Below are 19,406 nucleotides of genomic sequence, written 5' to 3' on the forward strand. Positions count from 1 at the left end.
GAAATGGTCAACTAACTTAATGGTTTCAACCTCCGCGGCCAAAGGAGTCTCGCACTGAAGACGACGTAGGTGTTGCTTAGGTTCTTCATAGCAGTAAGTTGATATGTGTTTAGTTCGAATTTGTGAGTGTGCCGTGTCACCAGGTACCTGGATTGCCGCACGGGGCGCGACGAGCAGGACTGCCCCGGGCAGGCGCTGGCGTGCCGCCTGGACCAGTTCCGCTGCGCCGCCGGCGACAAGTGCGTGGACGCAGCCGTCAAGTGCGACCACGTGGACGACTGCGGAGACAACTCCGACGAGGCGCACTGCAGTGAGTGCCGCCGCACGCGCTCTGCTTTTTTCTTTCTTGTACGGCCTCTCCCGGCCTCTCCCGCTGCTGTGGCCTGCAAATAGCTCTATTGCTAACTGATGGCGAATTGGCGACAGCAGCGTGACATTATTGTTCGCAAAGAACGCTGCCGCCCAATGCCAATTAAAACTGAATTGTAAGATTTTATTCCAGAAGAATCCGCACGAACCCGCGCCCTACGATCGCAACTCCCAAGCCGCAGAGGCTCTTGCCCCTACCCTGACTTCCATTGCTTGATAAAACTTTAGCAGCTATAAACAAAGCTGGTTAGGTTTAAAGTGCGTCATGATTAGAACTCGCTGTCTCAGAACAGTTACGTCTAAATGGAGAAAAACCGTGGCGATTTGCAGAGTTTGTTATTTATTGTTACTTTACGCTGCAACAAGACAAATTTATGCCAACAATAAATTACACTTAGCAAATGAATAATTCGGAAGTCCTCGGGACCGGCGGTCGGCGAAGTAGGCGGCGAGGAAATGATTTGATAAAACTAATCATAGCCCGCAACGCCTCTTGTAAAATGACACGTTTCGAAGGTCCATTACTGACAACATGAGCCCAGCCCAAGTAAACAGTCACCAGTAGCCAGAATAGTGAACACAATGGACTACATCCGTGTTGCCAGAAATTAAAGTGATCAGTAATTATTTATTATGGGAGCTATCGAAGTCAATGAAAGACTAGTTTTAGTTTAGAAACTTTTTGATTTATTTATTTCGTTTTGAATTGTGTCAAGATATTCTATTTGCGTTTAGTATTTCCTTATATTTATAATACACTCTTTTCACAGTTTTGTGTGAGTGTTAATTTGCGATTGTCACTGTCATATAACAATTTTATTTTTTACTTATTTTGATGTTACTGGAGCGAGATAATGAAGTCTGATCGCGATCTAAGATGAGCCCGCGGCACAATTCACAAACATGTCTTGACCGGCCAGGCTTCCCGCCGTGCCACATCGGGCAGTTCCGCTGCAGCAACGCGCTGTGCATCCCGGCCAGCTACCAGTGCGACGGGTACCGCGACTGTGGGGACGGCTCGGACGAGGCCAACTGCACGGCCATCGCCTGCCCCGACTCCAAGTTCCTGTGCCCGCGCGGCGCGCCCGGCGGCGCGCACCGGTGCATCGCGCGCGCGCAGCTCTGCGACGGCAAGCGCGACTGCGAGGACGGCGCCGACGAGGAGGCGGCCTGCTGTAAGTGCCGGCGGGTTCACTCTGCTGCCGCGGCGCATCAGCTGCGCCTGCTAACAATGCAATGCATGTAACGTATGAAAACAAGTTAACGCGATGTTCGCGTGGTTTGCGCAGCGACGGCGTCGTGCCCGGCGCTGGAGTGCGAGTACAAGTGCGTGGCATCGCCGGGCGGCGGCGCGTGCGCCTGCGGGCCGGGCCTGGCGCTGGCGCCTGACGCGCGCAGCTGCGCCGACCGCGACGAGTGCCGCGACTGGGGCCCCTGCCACCAGCTCTGCGTCAACTCGCCCGGCTGTGAGTACCAACTGCAAATACCTTTAAATCTAGGCAAACGCGGCGGAGATGGCGCATTTTTTAGCCATGTCGATACGCAGCCGGAACATAGCAATGTTGTTTTAAGTGAATACATCCTTTGATTCATGTTACTGTGACGTTACGCATATCAGCCTATTGGTGCCGTAGTGATTTGCCTCTCCCTGATTTTCGGTTTAGACGGTTCTTCTCAGCGCGGCGGACTTTGCAATTAACTATTAACTTGTATAAATTCAAATAAGTCTAAGTGCCCAATTTCACCGAATCTTACAAAGCGAATAAACTTAACTAAGAATAGAGCAAGGAGGGTTCCAAAATATTTGTGAAGAGTCTAAAACAAGCCTAATCTAAGCTGATTGTTGTTTTATTGCAATCACATCAACTCTCGGCAGTCGCTAAAGAGACGATGATCACTCGAATCAATAATAACATCAAACTGTTACACTCTGGTTTATCTCCGGTCGACTTTCGAGACTCCGATTGACCAAAGAGTAAACCAAACCCTCCTTGGTTACCTCCGCCACATAGCGACGCCAGCCCTAAACCGAAATTCCCAAAGACACGAAAACCCACTATAATAAACCCTTTGTAAGTATTCCCTAGAGCCGATGATATTTGCGAAGGCATTAAAACACGAATAATTATATCAATTTGTGTATGTAACAACAAAATATCTGAAACACACATACATTGTTAGTACCCTCGGCTCCACCTGGTGGAAATAAGAACTTGAGTGAGATTGGAGCTGAAGGTTAAAGAGATGGTGTTGGTGCGTAGCGTACACGTGTGCGTGCGCGCCGGGCTACACGCTGGAGGCGCACGGGCGCTGCACGGCGCGCGGTGCAGGGGCGTGGCTGGCGTTGGCGCATGCGCGCGGTGTGCTGCGCCTTGACGCGCTGGCGCACGCGCAGCCCGCGCCGCCGCTGCAGCTCGCCAACGCCTCTGCCGCCGCCGGTCTCGACTTCCACTACCGCCGGAACATGCTCTACTGGTCCGACCTCAAGACTCGCAAGGTAACACGCCCGTAGGCGTTTTTAGTTTTGGGAGGGGGAAATCTTCCGGATAGTCAAGATACCCCAACTCTCCGATGCGAACTACCCATAACCTAACCTAACAATTAACTTACTGCAGACAAAATAGAACTTTTTCAATTATCGTTCTTTCGGACAGGTGTCTAACCCTTATTTCTTTCTTTACCTCCGCTATTTTGTGCATATGTATTTACTTACAGCTACCAAGTTAGTCTCCCGTATTATTAAACCATTAAATAAATTAGCAACTAACCTCACCTAAACGTAGACGCGCCGCGTGATAACAATCGACAACTTAGTTAATCGACCTTTATTTGTTTACATCGTAAGAATACACGCAAGGTTACATTGAGGTGCTCTGGTTCGTAGATTCATTCGCAGCCACTGAACGCGCCGGCGGGCATCACGTCCTACGGGGCCGACATCTCCCCGGCCGGGTCGTGGGCGCCCGTGGCGCTTGCTGTGGACTGGGTGGGCGACAAGTTGTACGTAGCCGACGCGCTGGGACAGAAAATCGACGTTTTCGAGCTCGACGGCCGCTGGCACGCCGTGGCCTTGGCTTCCAATCTGTCCAGCCCCAGTGATCTGGCGTTGGACCCGACGCTCGGTCTTATGTTCATTGCTGATAGCAGCCAGGTGAATTTGTAGCATTTTATGGCCATAGTTTTTTTTACACACAAATGCAACAAAGTTGGAGTAACAATTAACTACAAAATAATGACACACGACGCTAACTTTAATAAAATTTATTCCTTTGTCCTCCCGTATTCGTAACTCGCCCGTGTCCTCTGTTCCAGATCATCCGCGCGAACATGGACGGCACGCACGCCAAGTCGATCGTGTCGGAGGCCACGTACAAGGCGTCGGGCATTGCCGTGGACACGATCGCGCGGAGGATATTCTGGTGCGACTCGCTTCTCGATTACATCGAAACGGTCGATTACGACGGCAATTACCGGTTCCTCGTCCTGAGGGGCCAACAAGTGCCCAGCCCCTCCCGGCTGGCGCTCTTCGAAGACAGAGTCTACTGGTCGGATAGCACGAAGCAGGGCATCAGTTCCGTTAGCAAGTACGAGGGCGCCGGCAGCATCCAAGCGATATACAAAATGAAAGACATTATCAGCCCCAAGGCGGTGACGGTAGTGCACTCGCTGAAGCAAACGTCGGTGAACAACCCGTGCGGCAACAACAACGGCGGGTGCGCGCAGATGTGCATCGTGACGGCGTTGCAGACGGGCGGGCTGGGCTACCGCTGCGCGTGCAATATCGGCTACAGGCTCGAGACGGACCTGCGCAACTGCGACCTCGTCGACGAGTTTCTCATGTACTCCCAGCAGAGATTCATCAAGGGCAAAGTGCTCAACCCGGTCATCGAAGGATTCAGCGAAGCGATCCTGCCAGTGGTGTCGCGTCGCGCGAGGTTTGTTGGCCTAGACTTCGACGCGCGGGACGAGCACATTTACTACTCTGATGTTTTGCAGGATGTCATCTACAGGGTTCACCGGAATGGCACCACCAAAGAGATCGTGCTCGCCTCGCAGAACGAGGGCGTAGAGGGTCTGGCCGTGGACTGGGCCTCCAAGAATTTGTACTACATCGACTCCAGAAAGGGAACTCTTAATGTATTGTCCACAAGAAATGTCAGCTACAAAAGAACTCTCCTCAAAGATTTGAAACGACCCCGCGCTATCGTGGTCCATCCTAACAAAGGGTTCATCTTCTTCTCGGAATGGGACCGCCCGGCCAACATCAGCCGCGCCAACACGGACGGCAGTGGCCTCCTCGTCTTCGAAAACGTAACGTTGGGCTGGCCCAACGGTCTCTCCATCGACTTTATCGCCGACCGGCTGTACTGGTGCGACGCCCTACTGGACCACGTGCAGCATTCCAAGCTCGACGGCACCGACGTAAAAACCGTGAACTCCAGACTGATCCAACATCCTTTCTCTATTGTCATCCATAAAGACTTTATGTACATAACCGACTGGAGACTCGACGCCATTATTCGCTTGCACAAGCTCACCGGAGAGCAGGAGGACATTATGGTTCGAGAGCCGCAGACCAATCGCCTCTACGGGGTCAAAGTGTACAGCGAAGGCGTGCAAAAAATAGATCCGATGCAGCCGTGCGCGCGCAACAACGGTAACTGTCAGAAGCTCTGCTTCGCCATACCGCGTAACAACACGGAGCTCTTGACTGTTAAGTGTGGCTGCCCGTACGGCGAGAAGCTGGCCCCGGATAGCACAAGCTGTATTCCTGATCCCAGCGCTGAGCCACCGCTACAGGCCTGCCCCAACTCCTGGGACTTCACCTGCAACAACCAGCGCTGCATACCCAAGAGTTGGGTTTGCGATGGCGACGACGACTGCTTAGATAATAGCGACGAGGAGCAAAATTGCACCAGTAAGCACTTTCATCTTTTATTACAGTCTATTCATTTTTTTCATCTTTTCCGATTAGCTTTTACTAAAAATGTATGAATAAAGGCTACAGTAAAAAAAAAACCCACAGAGACGACGTGCAGCTCGTCGGAGTTCATGTGCAAATCCGGGCGCTGCATTCCCGCCACCTTTAAATGCGACTCGGAGAACGACTGCGGCGACTTCAGCGACGAGACCGGCTGCGTCAACGTCACGTGCGGCGGCTCACAGTTTCAGTGCGACAACGGACGCTGCGTGCCCGCCACCTGGAAGTGCGACTCGGAAAACGACTGCGGCGACAGCTCCGACGAAGGCTCGCACTGCGCCGAGAAAACCTGCGCCTACTTCCAGGTAAAACTCCGGGCACAGTTCCCAAAATGTCTGGTGGTTATGTTTGTCTAAAAATAAAACATGCGGCCGTTGTACTGATAATTGTGTTTGCCGGCAGTTCACGTGTCCACGCACAGGTCACTGCATCCCCGCCTCGTGGGTGTGCGACGGTGACGACGACTGCTTTGACAAGCAAGATGAAGCCGACTGCCCGCCCGTATCCTGCCTGGCCACGCAGTTTAAGTGCGCCGACCTCAAGCAGTGTGTGCAGGTGAGTTTTCAACTGTTATGTTCGCTGGGGCACTCGTATGGAACGCAACTAACTAAGGACATTGGTTTCAGGAGGCATACAAGTGCGACGGCATCCCGGACTGCAACGACGGCAGCGATGAGGCGGGCTGCCCTGCACTAGCGCCGCACCAGTGCGCTCCCGACAAGCAGGCGCAGTGCCGCTCCTCCGGCATCTGCATACCAAGCACCTGGTACTGCGACGGTACGTGACTTTATCTCGAAAAAGTGTTTCAAAAAACATATCTGTGATTGTTGAAAGCCCAGCTGACATTCGCCGATCTTTATTGCAAATCGTTTACAGTTAAGAAAGTAAATGCGGACGTAGTATTGCGCAGGAAACAATATTAGTGTGTATGCGCAGGCACGCCGGACTGCGAGGACCTGTCAGACGAGCCGGCCTCGTGCGGCACGGCGGCGTGCGGGCCGCAGCAGTTCCGATGCGACAGCGGGCGCTGCGTGTACCGCGCGGTGGTGTGCGACGGTCGCGACGACTGCGGCGACGGCAGCGACGAGAGCGCACAGCACGCCTGCAAGCCACCGCCCTTCCGGTACGTGCCGCCGCCCAGCTCGATCTTTTAGCAGCACTGACTTTTTATCCATTAGTACCAAACGCAAAAAAAAAATTACGCTCTACTCTTTTAACACTGAGCAAATTCATGTGTGCACTTTGCAGCTGCCCGTCCGGCCAGTGGCAGTGTCCGGGCGTCACCGGCCGCTGCGTCAACCTCACGCAAGTGTGCGACGACAAGTTCGACTGTCCCAACGGAGCCGATGAAGGTAATTCTTTATTAATTTGGACTATAACTAGCGGCCTTACAAGTCAAAGCATGGATGATCGTAGTCCGAGGTTTCGCTCCTTGTTAAATCTCCATATTTAATATTTTACTTTCCAGGCGCAAGCTGTGACTTTGCCGAATGCCAACACCAAAGCGGCCTCTGCTCCAACGGATGCAAACAGACGCCCAACGGTCCACTGTGCCTCTGCCCTACGGGCGAAGAGTTGGAGGTGGATGGCTTCACTTGCCGGGACGTGGACGAGTGCATGCCGCCAGGCCTGTGCTCGCAGGCCTGCACTAACACTAAGGGCTCATACTTCTGCGGCTGCGTAGACGGCTACCAACTCACCGCCGACAAACATTCGTGCAAGGCCAACAACCACTCCAGCGCATTCCTCATCATATCGAACAGACACTCAATTTTGGTAGCCGACCTCAACGAGCAAGGCTTGGAGCGCGTGCCAATAAACGTGGAAAACGTGGTAGCAACCGCCTCCAATATGCACACTGGCACGATCTTCTGGTCGGACATGAAACTTAAAAAAATTTCGAGGCTGGATCGAGGAAAGGAACCTCAGGTGATTATCTCCACGGGATTAGACTTAGTCGAAGGACTCGCTTACGACTGGGTCGGTGGCAACATCTACTGGCTCGACAGTAAGTTAAACACGATCGAGGTGTCCAAAGAGTACGGCAACGTAAGAACCACGTTGTTGAGCGGGAATATCACGCAGCCGCGAGGAATGTGCCTGGACCCGGCCCCGAGCGCGAGGTGGCTGTTCTGGACAGATTGGGGAGAAAATCCGCGCATAGAAAGGATTGGTATGGATGGTACACAACGTATGGCTATCATTACAACCAAGATCTATTGGCCGAACGGCTTAACCCTGGACACGGCCACGCAAAGAGTTTACTTTGCTGATTCCAAATTAGATTTTATCGACTTTTGCTACTACGACGGTACGGGAAGACAGCAAGTGCTTGCCGGGAGCCACTACTTGCTGCATCCTCATTCGCTGACGCTGTTCGAGGACACGCTGTACTGGACAGACCGGCAGCTGAATCGCGTGCTATCTGCACACAAGTTCCGCGGCACCAACCAGACGGTGGTGTCACATCTCATCTCGCAGCCGCTATCCATCCACGTGCACCATCCGTCGCTGCAGCCGCAATACCCGTCGCCCTGCGCCAGCGCGCCCTGCGATCACCTGTGCCTACTGAGCCCCAACCAGAGCGTACCCTACACTTGCATGTGTAAACCCGGGTACAAGTTGCTGCCAGACGGAAAATGTATTGAAGGTAGAGTGTGACTCATATTCATCTCCATGTTTTATTGACAATTGAACAAACCGTCAACTTTGTAACAAGTAACGAATATAGCAGTCCCCGCTACAAGTATTAAAAAATATTACCGCATTCCCTTAATCTGGTCTACTTTCGCGCTCTACACCTTAACTCCTAGGCATGTAGCAAAATAGCTTTCAGAAGTCTGATAATTACTACAGCCGCAGTTAAACGTTTCATGCAGTTTTACATTGTTCTTTGCAGAGGAATCAGCTTACTTGATGGTACTCAAAGGATCACAAATTATCGACTTATCTCCTGACGGGTCCGGCCGAGCGGGACAGTTATCACCTGTCGTCGGAATACAAGGTAACACATGAAACATTTGCACAACACAAAAATTGAGTTTCTTCATTGCTATCTATGATAAAATGACGCTATCGGTTTCCAGGTGGCGTTCAACTGGACTACGACCGTCAAGGGCATACGCTGTACTGGCTGCAGTCCATCAACGGCGACGGAGACGAAGATGAGAACTGTACCGTGTACACCATGCCGTACGGAGGCGGCAACAAGGCGGAGTTCTTCGGGCAGGATACGGGTATCGTTGGCGCGCCCTCGGCTATTGCCTTCGACTGGCTCGGCAGGAACCTGTTCATGGCCAATAGAGTGGCCAGCAACATCGAACTAATCCGCGTGGACGGCAAGGTGAAATACAGGACAATCGTGTTCGCTAACGACGGCAGCAAGACGTCCATAGCGAGACCACGGGCACTGTGCCTCGACCCCACGGAAGGGTGAGTTCCTTAAAGTACCAAAAACTAAAAGCTTTTGTCTTTTTGAATTTGCAGTGTTTTCGAACGATGTAATGTTATTGTACAAAGTTATGTGAAAATAAATAAAAGATAATGAATTATTGTCATGTTACACTAAAAAAAGTTTTATAATTTTTACAGAAAAATTTACTGGTCCGATGAAGGTGGATACGGAGTTCCAGCTAAAATTGGAAAAGTGAATATGGACGGAACGAATGCCGTGATTCTTGTTGACGTTATAGAGAGACCCGAAGCTGTGGCCATTGACGTCGAAAAGAAAATCCTTTACTTCAGCACACAGTTCCCCGCCAGCGTTAACAGCGTGAACACCGAAGGAAACGATAGGAAAACTATTTTGTCGGAAGCCAACGCCATCTCGTACCCGAAGGTCATCGCCGTGCTCGACTCGCGGCTTTACGTGCTCGACCCTCGTCACGAGAAAATAATCAAGGCCGATCTCCCGAACGGCGACAACGTCAAAGTCATAGTGGACAATGAGAGCGACCTCAAGTCGCTGACCGTATTCCAGAAGAGAAAGATGATGCATCACCACCCGTGCTCGCTGAACAATGGTGGTTGTGAACAAATTTGCATCCCTAGCGAAGGCGGGTCACGCGTTTGCTCGTGCTCTATCGGCTACCGGAAAGAAAACGAAGTTAACTGCGTCCCATACAAGACGTTCGCCGTCGTCTCTCAGCTGGACCTCATTCGCGGCTATAGCCTGGAGAGCAGCGCGGAGGCCATGGTGCCGGTTACTGGACAGGGCCACCACATACTCCACGTTGACGTTCATTTCTCCGATAATTTCATTTACTGGGTAGAGTTCAACCGTGGTCAATGGAACGGCATATTCCGTATCCGGCCCAATGGCACCGAGTTAGGACATATCATCAAAGACGGGATCGGCAGCAATGGTATCAGAGGTTTGGCAGTTGACTGGGTTGCAGGCAATTTGTATTTCACAAACGTCTTTCCGCATGAAAACTACGTCGAAATGTGCTGGCTTGACGGCACCCACAGGAAAGTTCTGGTGAAAACTACCATGGACGCTCCAAGAGAGCTCGCCGTCAATCCTCTAAAGCGGCTTCTCTACTGGATTGACTATGGACAGTATCCGAGGATAGGCAAGGCTTACCTTGACGGTAGTAACTGGCAGACAGTCGTGAGCTCTGGAATTTCAAATCCTAGAGACTTGACGATAGACATGTTGACCCACGATGTTTATTGGGTGGATTCCAAATTAGATCAGATTCAGAAAATAGCGTATAACGGTGGCAACAGACAGCTCATCAGATCCAACCTTCCGAATCCAATGGGCATAGCAATTCACACCGGGAGCGTTTATTGGGTCGATAGGAATCTGCAAACGATATACAAGGCCTCAAAATTACCCGGGAACATGTCAATGCCTGAAAAGCTCAGGACTAATCTACCAAAGTTGAGAGATATTGTGATATTTGATGTGAACAACCAGCCAACAGATGACAACAACCCTTGCCGGAAACTCGGTAACGGCGGTTGCGACCAGCTCTGTTTTAGCTATCCTCCGGAAGCGAACAAGGGATACACGCACCGTTGCGAGTGTGCCACGGGACAAATATCGGCGACGAACCCTAAGAAATGCGACGTAGTTGACGAATACTTAGTGTTTACAACGAGGACCGAGATCCGTGCCGTGAACTTGGATCCCAAGTCCACCGGAATTCCATTCAAGCCCATCGGCAATTTGACCAACGTCGTGGGAGTTGAATTCGACTACGCCGACAACAAACTCTTCTTCACCCAGATTAAGCCATGGGCGCGAATCGCGTGGATGTCGTCTCTTAGCCCGGACTCGGCCAATATTCAAAATATTATTACCAAAAACATCAACCCGGAGGGGATTTCCTACGATTGGACGCAAAAGAAAATTTATTGGACTGACAGCTCGAACAATTCCATTTACGCAATGAACCTGGACGGCACCGAACTCGTTATGATAGCGCGCGTGGAGCGCCCAAGGGCGATCGTCGTCGACCCCTGCAACGGCACCCTATACTACACCGACTGGGGCCGATTCGGTACTTCGGGAAAGATCTACAGAACGACAATGGCCGGCTCACTGAAGAAGGCCATAATAGATAAAGACTTATCTCAACCTAGTGGCCTGACCATCGACTTCGACGAGCACAAGTTGTATTGGACGGACGCCGTCCGCGAGAAAATTGAACGCTCCAACATGGACGGTTCGGAGAGGGAAGTTCTGATATCCGCGACCATATATCCATTCGCTATAACAGTTTTTAGAAATTACATATACTGGACCGATCTGCAGCTGCGCGGCGTATACCGTGCGGAGAAGCATACGGGTGCGAACATGGTGGAGATGGTAAAGCGCCTAGAGGATTCGCCGAGAGACATACACATCTACAGCACGAACCGGCAGACGTGTAAAAAGAACCCTTGCTCCATCAGTAATGGAGGCTGCGCGCACAGCTGCCACCCCGCTCCTAACAACTCTGTCGAATGCAGATGCGATGACAACACTAAATTGGTCAACGAAGGCCGCATGTGTGTTGCCAAAAATATAACCTGCGATGCCAGCAAATTCTTCTGTGCTAACGGCAAGTGCATCAGCCGCATGTGGTCTTGCGATGGCGACGACGACTGCGGTGATGGCTCAGACGAAGACAAGAACTACTGCGCTTACCACTCCTGTTCCCCAAATGAATTCCGCTGCAACAATGGTCGGTGCATTTTCAAGTCCTGGAAGTGCGACCACGAGAACGACTGCAAGGACGGATCCGACGAGGAAGGCTGCGTCTACCCGCCTTGCGCAGACGGAGAATTCACCTGCCTGAACTCCCGCTGCATACCCATGTCCCAAGTTTGCAACGGCATCAACGACTGCAAAGATAACATAACATCCGACGAAACGCACGAGCGGTGCCCTAGGAATACCACTTGCCCCGCCAACCACCTCAAATGCGAAAAAACTAATATATGCGTCGAACCATACTGGCTGTGCGACGGCGACAACGACTGCGGCGACAATTCAGATGAGGACCCGCTGCACTGCGCGCAGAGGACTTGCCCACAAAACAGCTTCCGCTGCCCGAACCACCGCTGCATCCCTGCCACTTGGTACTGCGACGGTGACGACGACTGCGGCGACGGCGCAGACGAGCCGCCTGAATACTGCCGCTCGGAAGGCCGCACATGCTTCGGCGACCTGTTTACTTGCGACAACGGTAACTGCATACCCCGGATCTATATTTGCGACGGAGACAACGACTGCCTCGATAACAGCGACGAAGACGACCGTCACCAGTGTAACGAAAGGAAGTGTGACCCCGAAACTGAATACACCTGTGAAGAAAATAAGTTCTGGAATCGCGCCCAGTGTATTCCTAAGAAATGGGTCTGCGACGGAGACCCCGACTGTATTGACGGAACGGATGAAAACTCTACCATCCACCACTGCTCGACGCCCACACCCTGTTCCGATGACCAATTCCAATGCAACAACGGCAGATGTATCAACCAGGGCTGGGTTTGCGATCATGACAACGACTGCGGGGATGGTTCTGACGAAGGGAAGCACTGCAATACGCAGTACAAACAGTGTACGGATCAGGAGTTCAAGTGCCAGAACTTCAAGTGCATCCGAAATCACTTCCGGTGCGACGGCGAAGACGATTGCGGCGATCACTCCGATGAAGTCGGGTGCGTTAAAGAAAACAAAACTTGCCCCGATGGTCAGTTCAAGTGCAACAACGACCAATGTATCGCCAATAGCCTCGTCTGCAACAAGGTGTCAGATTGCAGCGATGACTCGGATGAGCCAGCACACTGCAACGTCGACGAGTGCGCCAAGCTGGAGATCAACCAATGCGGCCACAAGTGCATCGACACACTTACCGGGTACTACTGCGACTGCAACCAGGGCTACAAGCTGCTCGCTGACGGAAAGGCCTGCGCCGACGTGGACGAATGCGCGGAGACGCCCGGCGTCTGCTCGCAGTACTGCTCCAACACGCCCGGCTCCTACTACTGCAAGTGTAACGATCAGTACTATGAGCGGGAGGCGGACGAGCGCACCTGCAAGCGGAGGGACAACATAACCGCCTGGCTTATATTCACCAACAAGTACTACGTGCGCAATATGTCCACCGACGCCACTCAGTATAACCTGGTCCACCAAGATCTCATGAACGTAGTGGCCATCGATTTCGACATAAAGGAGCAGAAGATGTACTTCGCCGACGTCTCAGCCAAGACGATCTACAGATCGGACTACTCCGACCCTAACCCTACGAAAGAGGTGGTAATTAGACACGATTCGCACGGGCTCGAAGGCATTGCAATCGACTGGATAGGAAGGAAGATCTACTGGCTAGATCGGCATTCGAAGAACTTGGATGTTGCAGAACTGGACGGTACCAGAAGGAAGACTTTAAAAACCGGAATCGCGGACCCACGTGCAATCGTAGTCCACCCTGGTACAGGTTACTTGTACTACACATCGTGGCATCTCCAGGCATACATCGGTAAAATTGGTATGGACGGATCGAACTACACCGCGATATTGACTTGGGAGGACGACATCGCTTGGCCCAATGCCTTAACAATCGACTACTTCACCGACAGAATTTATTGGGCCGATGCCCATTTGGATTACATCGGATCAGCCGACTTGGAGGGTCGACGCAGACATGTTGTACTTTCTGGCACCAAGGTCCCCCACGTGTTTGCGCTGAGCTTATTTGACGACGAAATTTATTGGACAGATTGGAACCTAAAGGCCATAAGCAAAGCGAATAAACATTCGGGTGAAAACCTCACCGTGTTAAGAAACACGACACATCGCCCGTACGATATTCACGTGGTGCATCCGCTGAGGCAGTTGACGTACCCCAACCCCTGCGGGATGAACAACGGCGGCTGCTCGCACCTCTGCCTCCTTGCGCCACCTCACGAGTCCAGCTACCTCAATATCGAAGGCTACGGCGAAGAGGGCGCAACGACGTACAAGTGCGCGTGTCCCAACCAGTTCTATTTGGCTCGAGACATGAAAACTTGCATCGCCAACTGCACAGACGGTCAGCACAGATGCAACGGACGCGACGAGAAGTGTATACCCTGGTTTTGGAAATGTGATGGTGAAAAAGATTGTATGGACGGCTCTGACGAACCGGATACCTGCCCCGTGCGACACTGCAGGGCCGGCTCCTTCCAGTGCAAGAACACCAACTGCACACCCGCAGCCACCATTTGCGACGGCACCGACGACTGCGGAGATGGCAGCGACGAAGCAGAATGCGCCCATGAGTGTCCGCTTCTGGAATTTAAATGCAAAGCCAGCGGAAGATGCATATTGGACAGCTGGAAATGCGACGGCGACACAGACTGCAAGGATAACAGCGACGAAGACCCGGCTATGTGCCACAACAGGCCCTGCAACCCTGACACCGAATTCTCGTGTAAGAATGGCCGCTGCATTCCCAAGCTATGGATGTGCGACTTCGACAACGACTGCGGCGACGATTCTGACGAGCCCGCGTACATGTGCCGCCAGAAGAACTGTACCACGGGCTGGAGGAGGTGCCCAGGACAGTCCAACTACAGGTGCATACCCAAGTGGCTGTTCTGCGACGGAAAAGACGACTGCAGAGACGGATCCGACGAACTGCCCGAGAACTGCCCCAAGTGCAACGCGGAGACGGACTTTACGTGCGAGAACAAACGATGCATACCGAAGCAATGGCTCTGCGACTTTGCTGACGACTGCGCGGATGGCAGCGACGAAGCGGAATCCGTGTGCCAGCACCAGTACCGCGAGTGCTCAGAGTCAGAGTTCAAGTGCGGTAACGGCAAGTGCATCTCATCGCGCTGGCGCTGTGACCACGAGGACGACTGCGGCGACAACACCGACGAGTCCGACTGTGGCGGCTTCAAGTGCAAGAATGGTACCTTCCAGTGCAAGTCCGGCCACTGCATCGCCGCTTACTTCCGATGCGACGGTGACCGCGATTGCAGGGACCTGTCCGACGAGATCGGCTGCCCGCCGCGCTTCCCCGGCGGTCGATACTGCCCCGAGAGCAGGCAAGTCAATGTCCCACGCGGCTGCAATTAATACTGAGTATCAAAGTTTGTTAGTAACGTATGATGAATGTACCATGTGTTCGGCAGGTTCCAGTGCGCGAACAACTTGTGTGTCTCGCAGTCGGATCTTTGCGACGGTACGGACGACTGTGGCGACGGATCCGACGAAGCGGCCTCGATCTGCACCAACTTCAATTGCGACACGCTGCGCCGATTCCACTGCGACAACCACCGCTGCGTGCCCAGGTGAGCCAAGCCGCCGCGACGCACACGCACTGCCCGCTTTTCATTTTTGTAGTGCCGGTATAATTAAAAACACTGTAACGGTGCAGGTATCAAGTGTGCGACGGCGTGGACAACTGCGGCGACGGCTCGGACGAGAATAACATGACGCTGTGCGCGGCCCGCGCGCGGCCCTGCGACCCGCTGGCGCAGTTCCAGTGCGCCAACGCGCGCTGCGTGCCGCGCGCCGCGCTCTGCGACCTGCGCGACGACTGCGGCGACGCCTCCGACGAGCTGGGCTGCCACGCGGCGCGCGCCTGCGACGCCGTGCACAAAGGTTACACTGCTTTATACCTCATCAGGTCACGGAGCAAACAAACTGCGGCCTGTCACGAATTCGTGATTAACTGTTGTGAACGCGATATTTAAAAACTGGATATTTTATTGATTACAGTATGTGGCTAGACTGATTTTATATCCAAATAGAATTATAATAGTTTAAGCAAAAATGATGGTCATTTACGATCTGTTATACTGCGCGCCTAGAGGGTTAAGTGGTGATGCGATCGTTCACTGCATTTTTATTGCGAGCGGACTGTACCGCGTCGCCGTGGAGCCCTATGTATATAGTTTTGTGGTCCAGGCGGGTGCGAGCAATTCTGCACAAACATCACGGGCGCGGGCGGCGTGCCGGGAGGCTACATATGCACGTGCTTCCCGGGCTACATCATCGCGGCCGGCGACACCAAGAAGTGCGTGGACGTCGACGAGTGCGCGGCCGGCACGCACCGCTGCAGCCACATCTGCACCAACCTCAACGGCAGCTACAGCTGCTCGTGCCACGAGGGCTTCCAGTAATTATCACTTCCGTAGTTTTCATTGACGTTTTAAAATTTAATTAGCCCTTTTCCAGAGTTTATGCGAAAATGACTACCAAACGTAGGCTGACCGGAAGCATGTTTGCGAATAACACTCAAAAATCAAACACTGTAATACGCTATACTATGTTAACCAATGTGCCCTTATAACTATTTCGAACTTTGTATACTTACAGGTTGGCGGACAGCCTGTCCGGCGTGTGCAAGGCGGTGGAGGACGACGTGCTACTGATGTTCGCGAACGGCCCGGTCATTCGCGCTTTCGTGCAGGATAAGAACGAAGAGTTCGACGTCATCAACTCGGAGAAGCGCATAGAGGCCATCGACTACGACCCGCAGCAGGAGATGATCTTCTGGGCGGACAGCTACGAGAAGACAATAAAGCGCTCCTACATGGTGAACGCACTCGACGGACAGGTCAAAACCGGATTCGCTCAGGACTTGAATATGAAAGCCAATTCCAAGCCCACCGCGCTTGCTGTGGACTACATCGGCGATAACCTGTACTGGACGGAAGCCGACAGGACCGGCTCGAAGCCCAGAGGTCGCGTCATGGTGGCCCGGACTGACGGCAGATACAGGAGAGCGCTGATCTCGGCCGGAATCGAGAGTCCCACGTCTCTGGTGCTCGACTCTCAAGTGGGTCGCATGTTCTGGGCCGACGCCGGCTCGGCTCCCAAAATAGAAATAGCCTGGATGGACGGTTCCAAGAGGCGACCCGTGGTCACCGAGAACATAAGACACCCCACGGGGCTGGCTATAGACCACGCCATGGAGCACGCCATCTTCTGGGCGGACACTAAACTTAACACCATCGAGATGATGAAGCACGACGGTTCCAACAGAAAGGTCATCTTGAAGGGCGACATGCTCAAGCACCCGCTGTCGCTGGACGTGTTCGAGTCTTCACTCTACTGGGTTACCAGAGACACTGGAGAGCTGGTCAAGCAGGATAAATTCGGAAGAGGAGTGCCTTTCGTTATATCGAAAGATCTAGTCAATCCATCGGCTGTGAAAGGTCAGTAACGAAAAATTTAAGGACGTTGACAAAATTTTGTGTTTGGAGCGATCGTTAACAGTAACCATGTGACGGCAGTGTACCACCCGCGGCGCTACAACGCGACGGGCTCCCTGGAGCGGGCCGCTTGCGCGCGCCAGCCTTGCTCACACCTGTGCCTGGCCGTGCCCGCGGGCCGCCGGTGCGCCTGCCCCGACCAGCAGCAGCCGCCCAAGCGCGCCTCGCAGCACCTCGCCTGTGACGCAGGTACGTTCCCTCACTAACTGCACTGCGTGATACGTGCTCGCATGCTCGCGGGAATTAGTAATGAAACGTTGGTCGCCCCGCAGCCGTCGAGAGCCCGCGCGCGCTGCCGCTGGCGTGTCCGTGCGAGAACGGTGGCACGTGCGAGCCGAACGAAGGCGGCGAGGCGGGCGAGGGTACGGGCGTGCGCTGCCGCTGCCGCGCGCCGCTGCAGCCGCCGTTCTGCGCCGCGGGCGCCGCGCCGCGCTCTGCGACCGCGCACGTGCTCCTGCCGGCGCTGCTGGCCGCCGCGCTGGCGCTGGCCGCCGCGGCCGCCGCCTTCTTCGTCATACGGAAACGGCCCTTGTAAGTACCGCGCGTCGCAGCGACTAACCCGCTAGCTACTCGTGTTTTATTTAGCATAAAAGTACAATTCCTAATCACAATGCATTGCATTAAAACCATTGTGACTATGCGACAGATATGAGCGTTCGGCACGTGCGACACCACCGCATCAATAATAATAATCTATAAAGTTATCAGACTCCGAGTGTTAACAAATCGTTGTCCGTGACCGTAGCGGGAAGGGAGTCGGCCTCGGCAGCCTGGCGTCATCGCAGAGCGTATCGTTCCGCGCGGGCTCCAACGTGGAGTTTGGCGGCCCCGCGGGAGGCGTCTCGGCTGCGGGGGCTGCGGGAGCTGCGGGGGTCGCAGGCACGCCCGACGCGTACGCGCTGCACGAGCCGCGCAAGGGCCGCGATTTCAGCAACCCCATGTACGACGCGGTGACGCGAGCCGCGGCCAACGGCGAGCCCGAGCCGCCCTTGCGTAAGTAGCCCCGCCGAGCGATTCGCTTTCAATAGGCTCGTCCCGGTGGTACGTTCTAACGATTGGTTTGTGCGCAGCGGGCATTTACGAGGTGCCGGAAGAAGTGAAGGAGAAAGTGGGATCGGCGGTGCTGTCGCCGTCGTCGAGCGAGACGCGCGAGGCGGCGGCGGCGGGCGCGGGCCGGCGCGCGCTGCAGCCCGCGGTCGACCGCGGCCGCGACACACAGCGCCTGGTGCACGAGGACCGCCACGATCGCGACGGCGACTGCTAGCGCCCCGCACCGCGCGTTCCGCCCCGCCGGACCTTCACAAACTTTGTTAAAACTCTTATCCTTGTATCTCAGCATTGTCCGGATGCCAAATGTTAGTGATCGCTAACATGGCGTCATCAAATTGTTTAACTTTTATCAACTATCCATCTGACTTCTGTCCTATCGCTCGACCAGCGATGGGCACTCTCGTCCGACTATGAACTTATATCGCTAAACATGTAAATATTATTGGCGTCCTGTTGCGTCCCGTCGTGTCGGGAACGCCCAGCCCGAGGTTAACTTCGGTTGTTCTTGTGAATATTTGTTATATTGTTGACTGTACAGATGCTGCGCGGAGCCGCGGCGCGCGGTCAGGTTAGTACATAACTAGTTCGCTAAGGTCGCGCCGCGGTGACAATAAGCGACGCCGCGCAGAGTAATTTATTTATTTCGTTTTAAGACTATGTAATATAGCTGCGTTGTGTTTTGTAATTGTCTATTAGATCGTGAAATTTATTAGAATTGTTTATGAACGAGCTGACGACGTGCCGCTCGACGGACATCACAAACAGTACTGTGGAGCGCGTTCAATTCAAATTATATATATATATATCTACATGTAATGTAAAAAGTGAAATCTGTCAATATAACTCTTAAGGAGATGAAAATATTTTTGTATTGGGTTTATTTTAGCTGTTAGTTGACGTTTGACGGTAGGAGATATTGTGTAAAATACATTCATTATAAAATACAGCTTGTTTTATTTTCATTCCGTACTTGCGTTACTTGTCAAATGCAATGTCAAAAATTTACCCCGGGACGCCTGGCACCTATGGAAATTAACTTTTGAAAAGTCGACACTCAGTTTTGTTTTTAAATAAGTTTCCTGCTTGCTCCTCGCGTCATGTCCCTCGGTACGTCGGGATGCTTTTCGGTAAATTTCTCGAGTGCTACTTTCAATTGCGCCGGCTGCAAGCGGGCAGCGCGTGCAACCAGCGTCTCAACGACTTTCAACGACAACCTCCACCTTATGGGCGGACATCCCTCGCTGCGGTAGCCGGTCGCCGTCGACGAGTTCCGGGTTACCTTGTCAGTAGTAATGGA

The 19,406-nt window shown here is 53.2% G+C and overlaps 1 protein-coding gene across 1 annotated transcript in view; it reads left to right on the plus strand.

The window, feature by feature from the left end:
• mgl (megalin) overlaps window positions 1-19,053 on the plus strand; it is a 243,496-nt gene extending 224,443 nt beyond the window's left edge. Inside the window, exons 6-28 of the mRNA XM_068762152.1 lie at window positions 144-310; window positions 1,290-1,544; window positions 1,659-1,835; window positions 2,631-2,866; window positions 3,254-3,520; window positions 3,682-5,287; window positions 5,396-5,655; window positions 5,753-5,905; window positions 5,977-6,127; window positions 6,287-6,473; window positions 6,599-6,702; window positions 6,819-8,000; window positions 8,250-8,354; window positions 8,437-8,782; window positions 8,942-14,884; window positions 14,972-15,130; window positions 15,217-15,443; window positions 15,750-15,960; window positions 16,161-17,002; window positions 17,081-17,248; window positions 17,332-17,590; window positions 17,805-18,052; window positions 18,130-19,053. Coding sequence (XP_068618253.1) covers window positions 144-310; window positions 1,290-1,544; window positions 1,659-1,835; window positions 2,631-2,866; window positions 3,254-3,520; window positions 3,682-5,287; window positions 5,396-5,655; window positions 5,753-5,905; window positions 5,977-6,127; window positions 6,287-6,473; window positions 6,599-6,702; window positions 6,819-8,000; window positions 8,250-8,354; window positions 8,437-8,782; window positions 8,942-14,884; window positions 14,972-15,130; window positions 15,217-15,443; window positions 15,750-15,960; window positions 16,161-17,002; window positions 17,081-17,248; window positions 17,332-17,590; window positions 17,805-18,052; window positions 18,130-18,323 — 13,447 coding nt within the window. The 3' untranslated portion in view covers window positions 18,324-19,053. The remainder of the gene's footprint in view (window positions 1-143; window positions 311-1,289; window positions 1,545-1,658; window positions 1,836-2,630; window positions 2,867-3,253; window positions 3,521-3,681; window positions 5,288-5,395; window positions 5,656-5,752; window positions 5,906-5,976; window positions 6,128-6,286; window positions 6,474-6,598; window positions 6,703-6,818; window positions 8,001-8,249; window positions 8,355-8,436; window positions 8,783-8,941; window positions 14,885-14,971; window positions 15,131-15,216; window positions 15,444-15,749; window positions 15,961-16,160; window positions 17,003-17,080; window positions 17,249-17,331; window positions 17,591-17,804; window positions 18,053-18,129) is intronic.
• The last annotated feature ends 353 nt before the right edge of the window (window positions 19,054-19,406 follow it).

This window comes from Battus philenor, unplaced genomic scaffold (genome assembly GCF_028537555.1).
Source record: "Battus philenor isolate CCGP_79_NKW_IND1 unplaced genomic scaffold, ilBatPhil1.0.hap1 SCAF_16, whole genome shotgun sequence".
NCBI lineage: Eukaryota > Metazoa > Arthropoda > Insecta > Lepidoptera > Papilionidae > Battus > Battus philenor.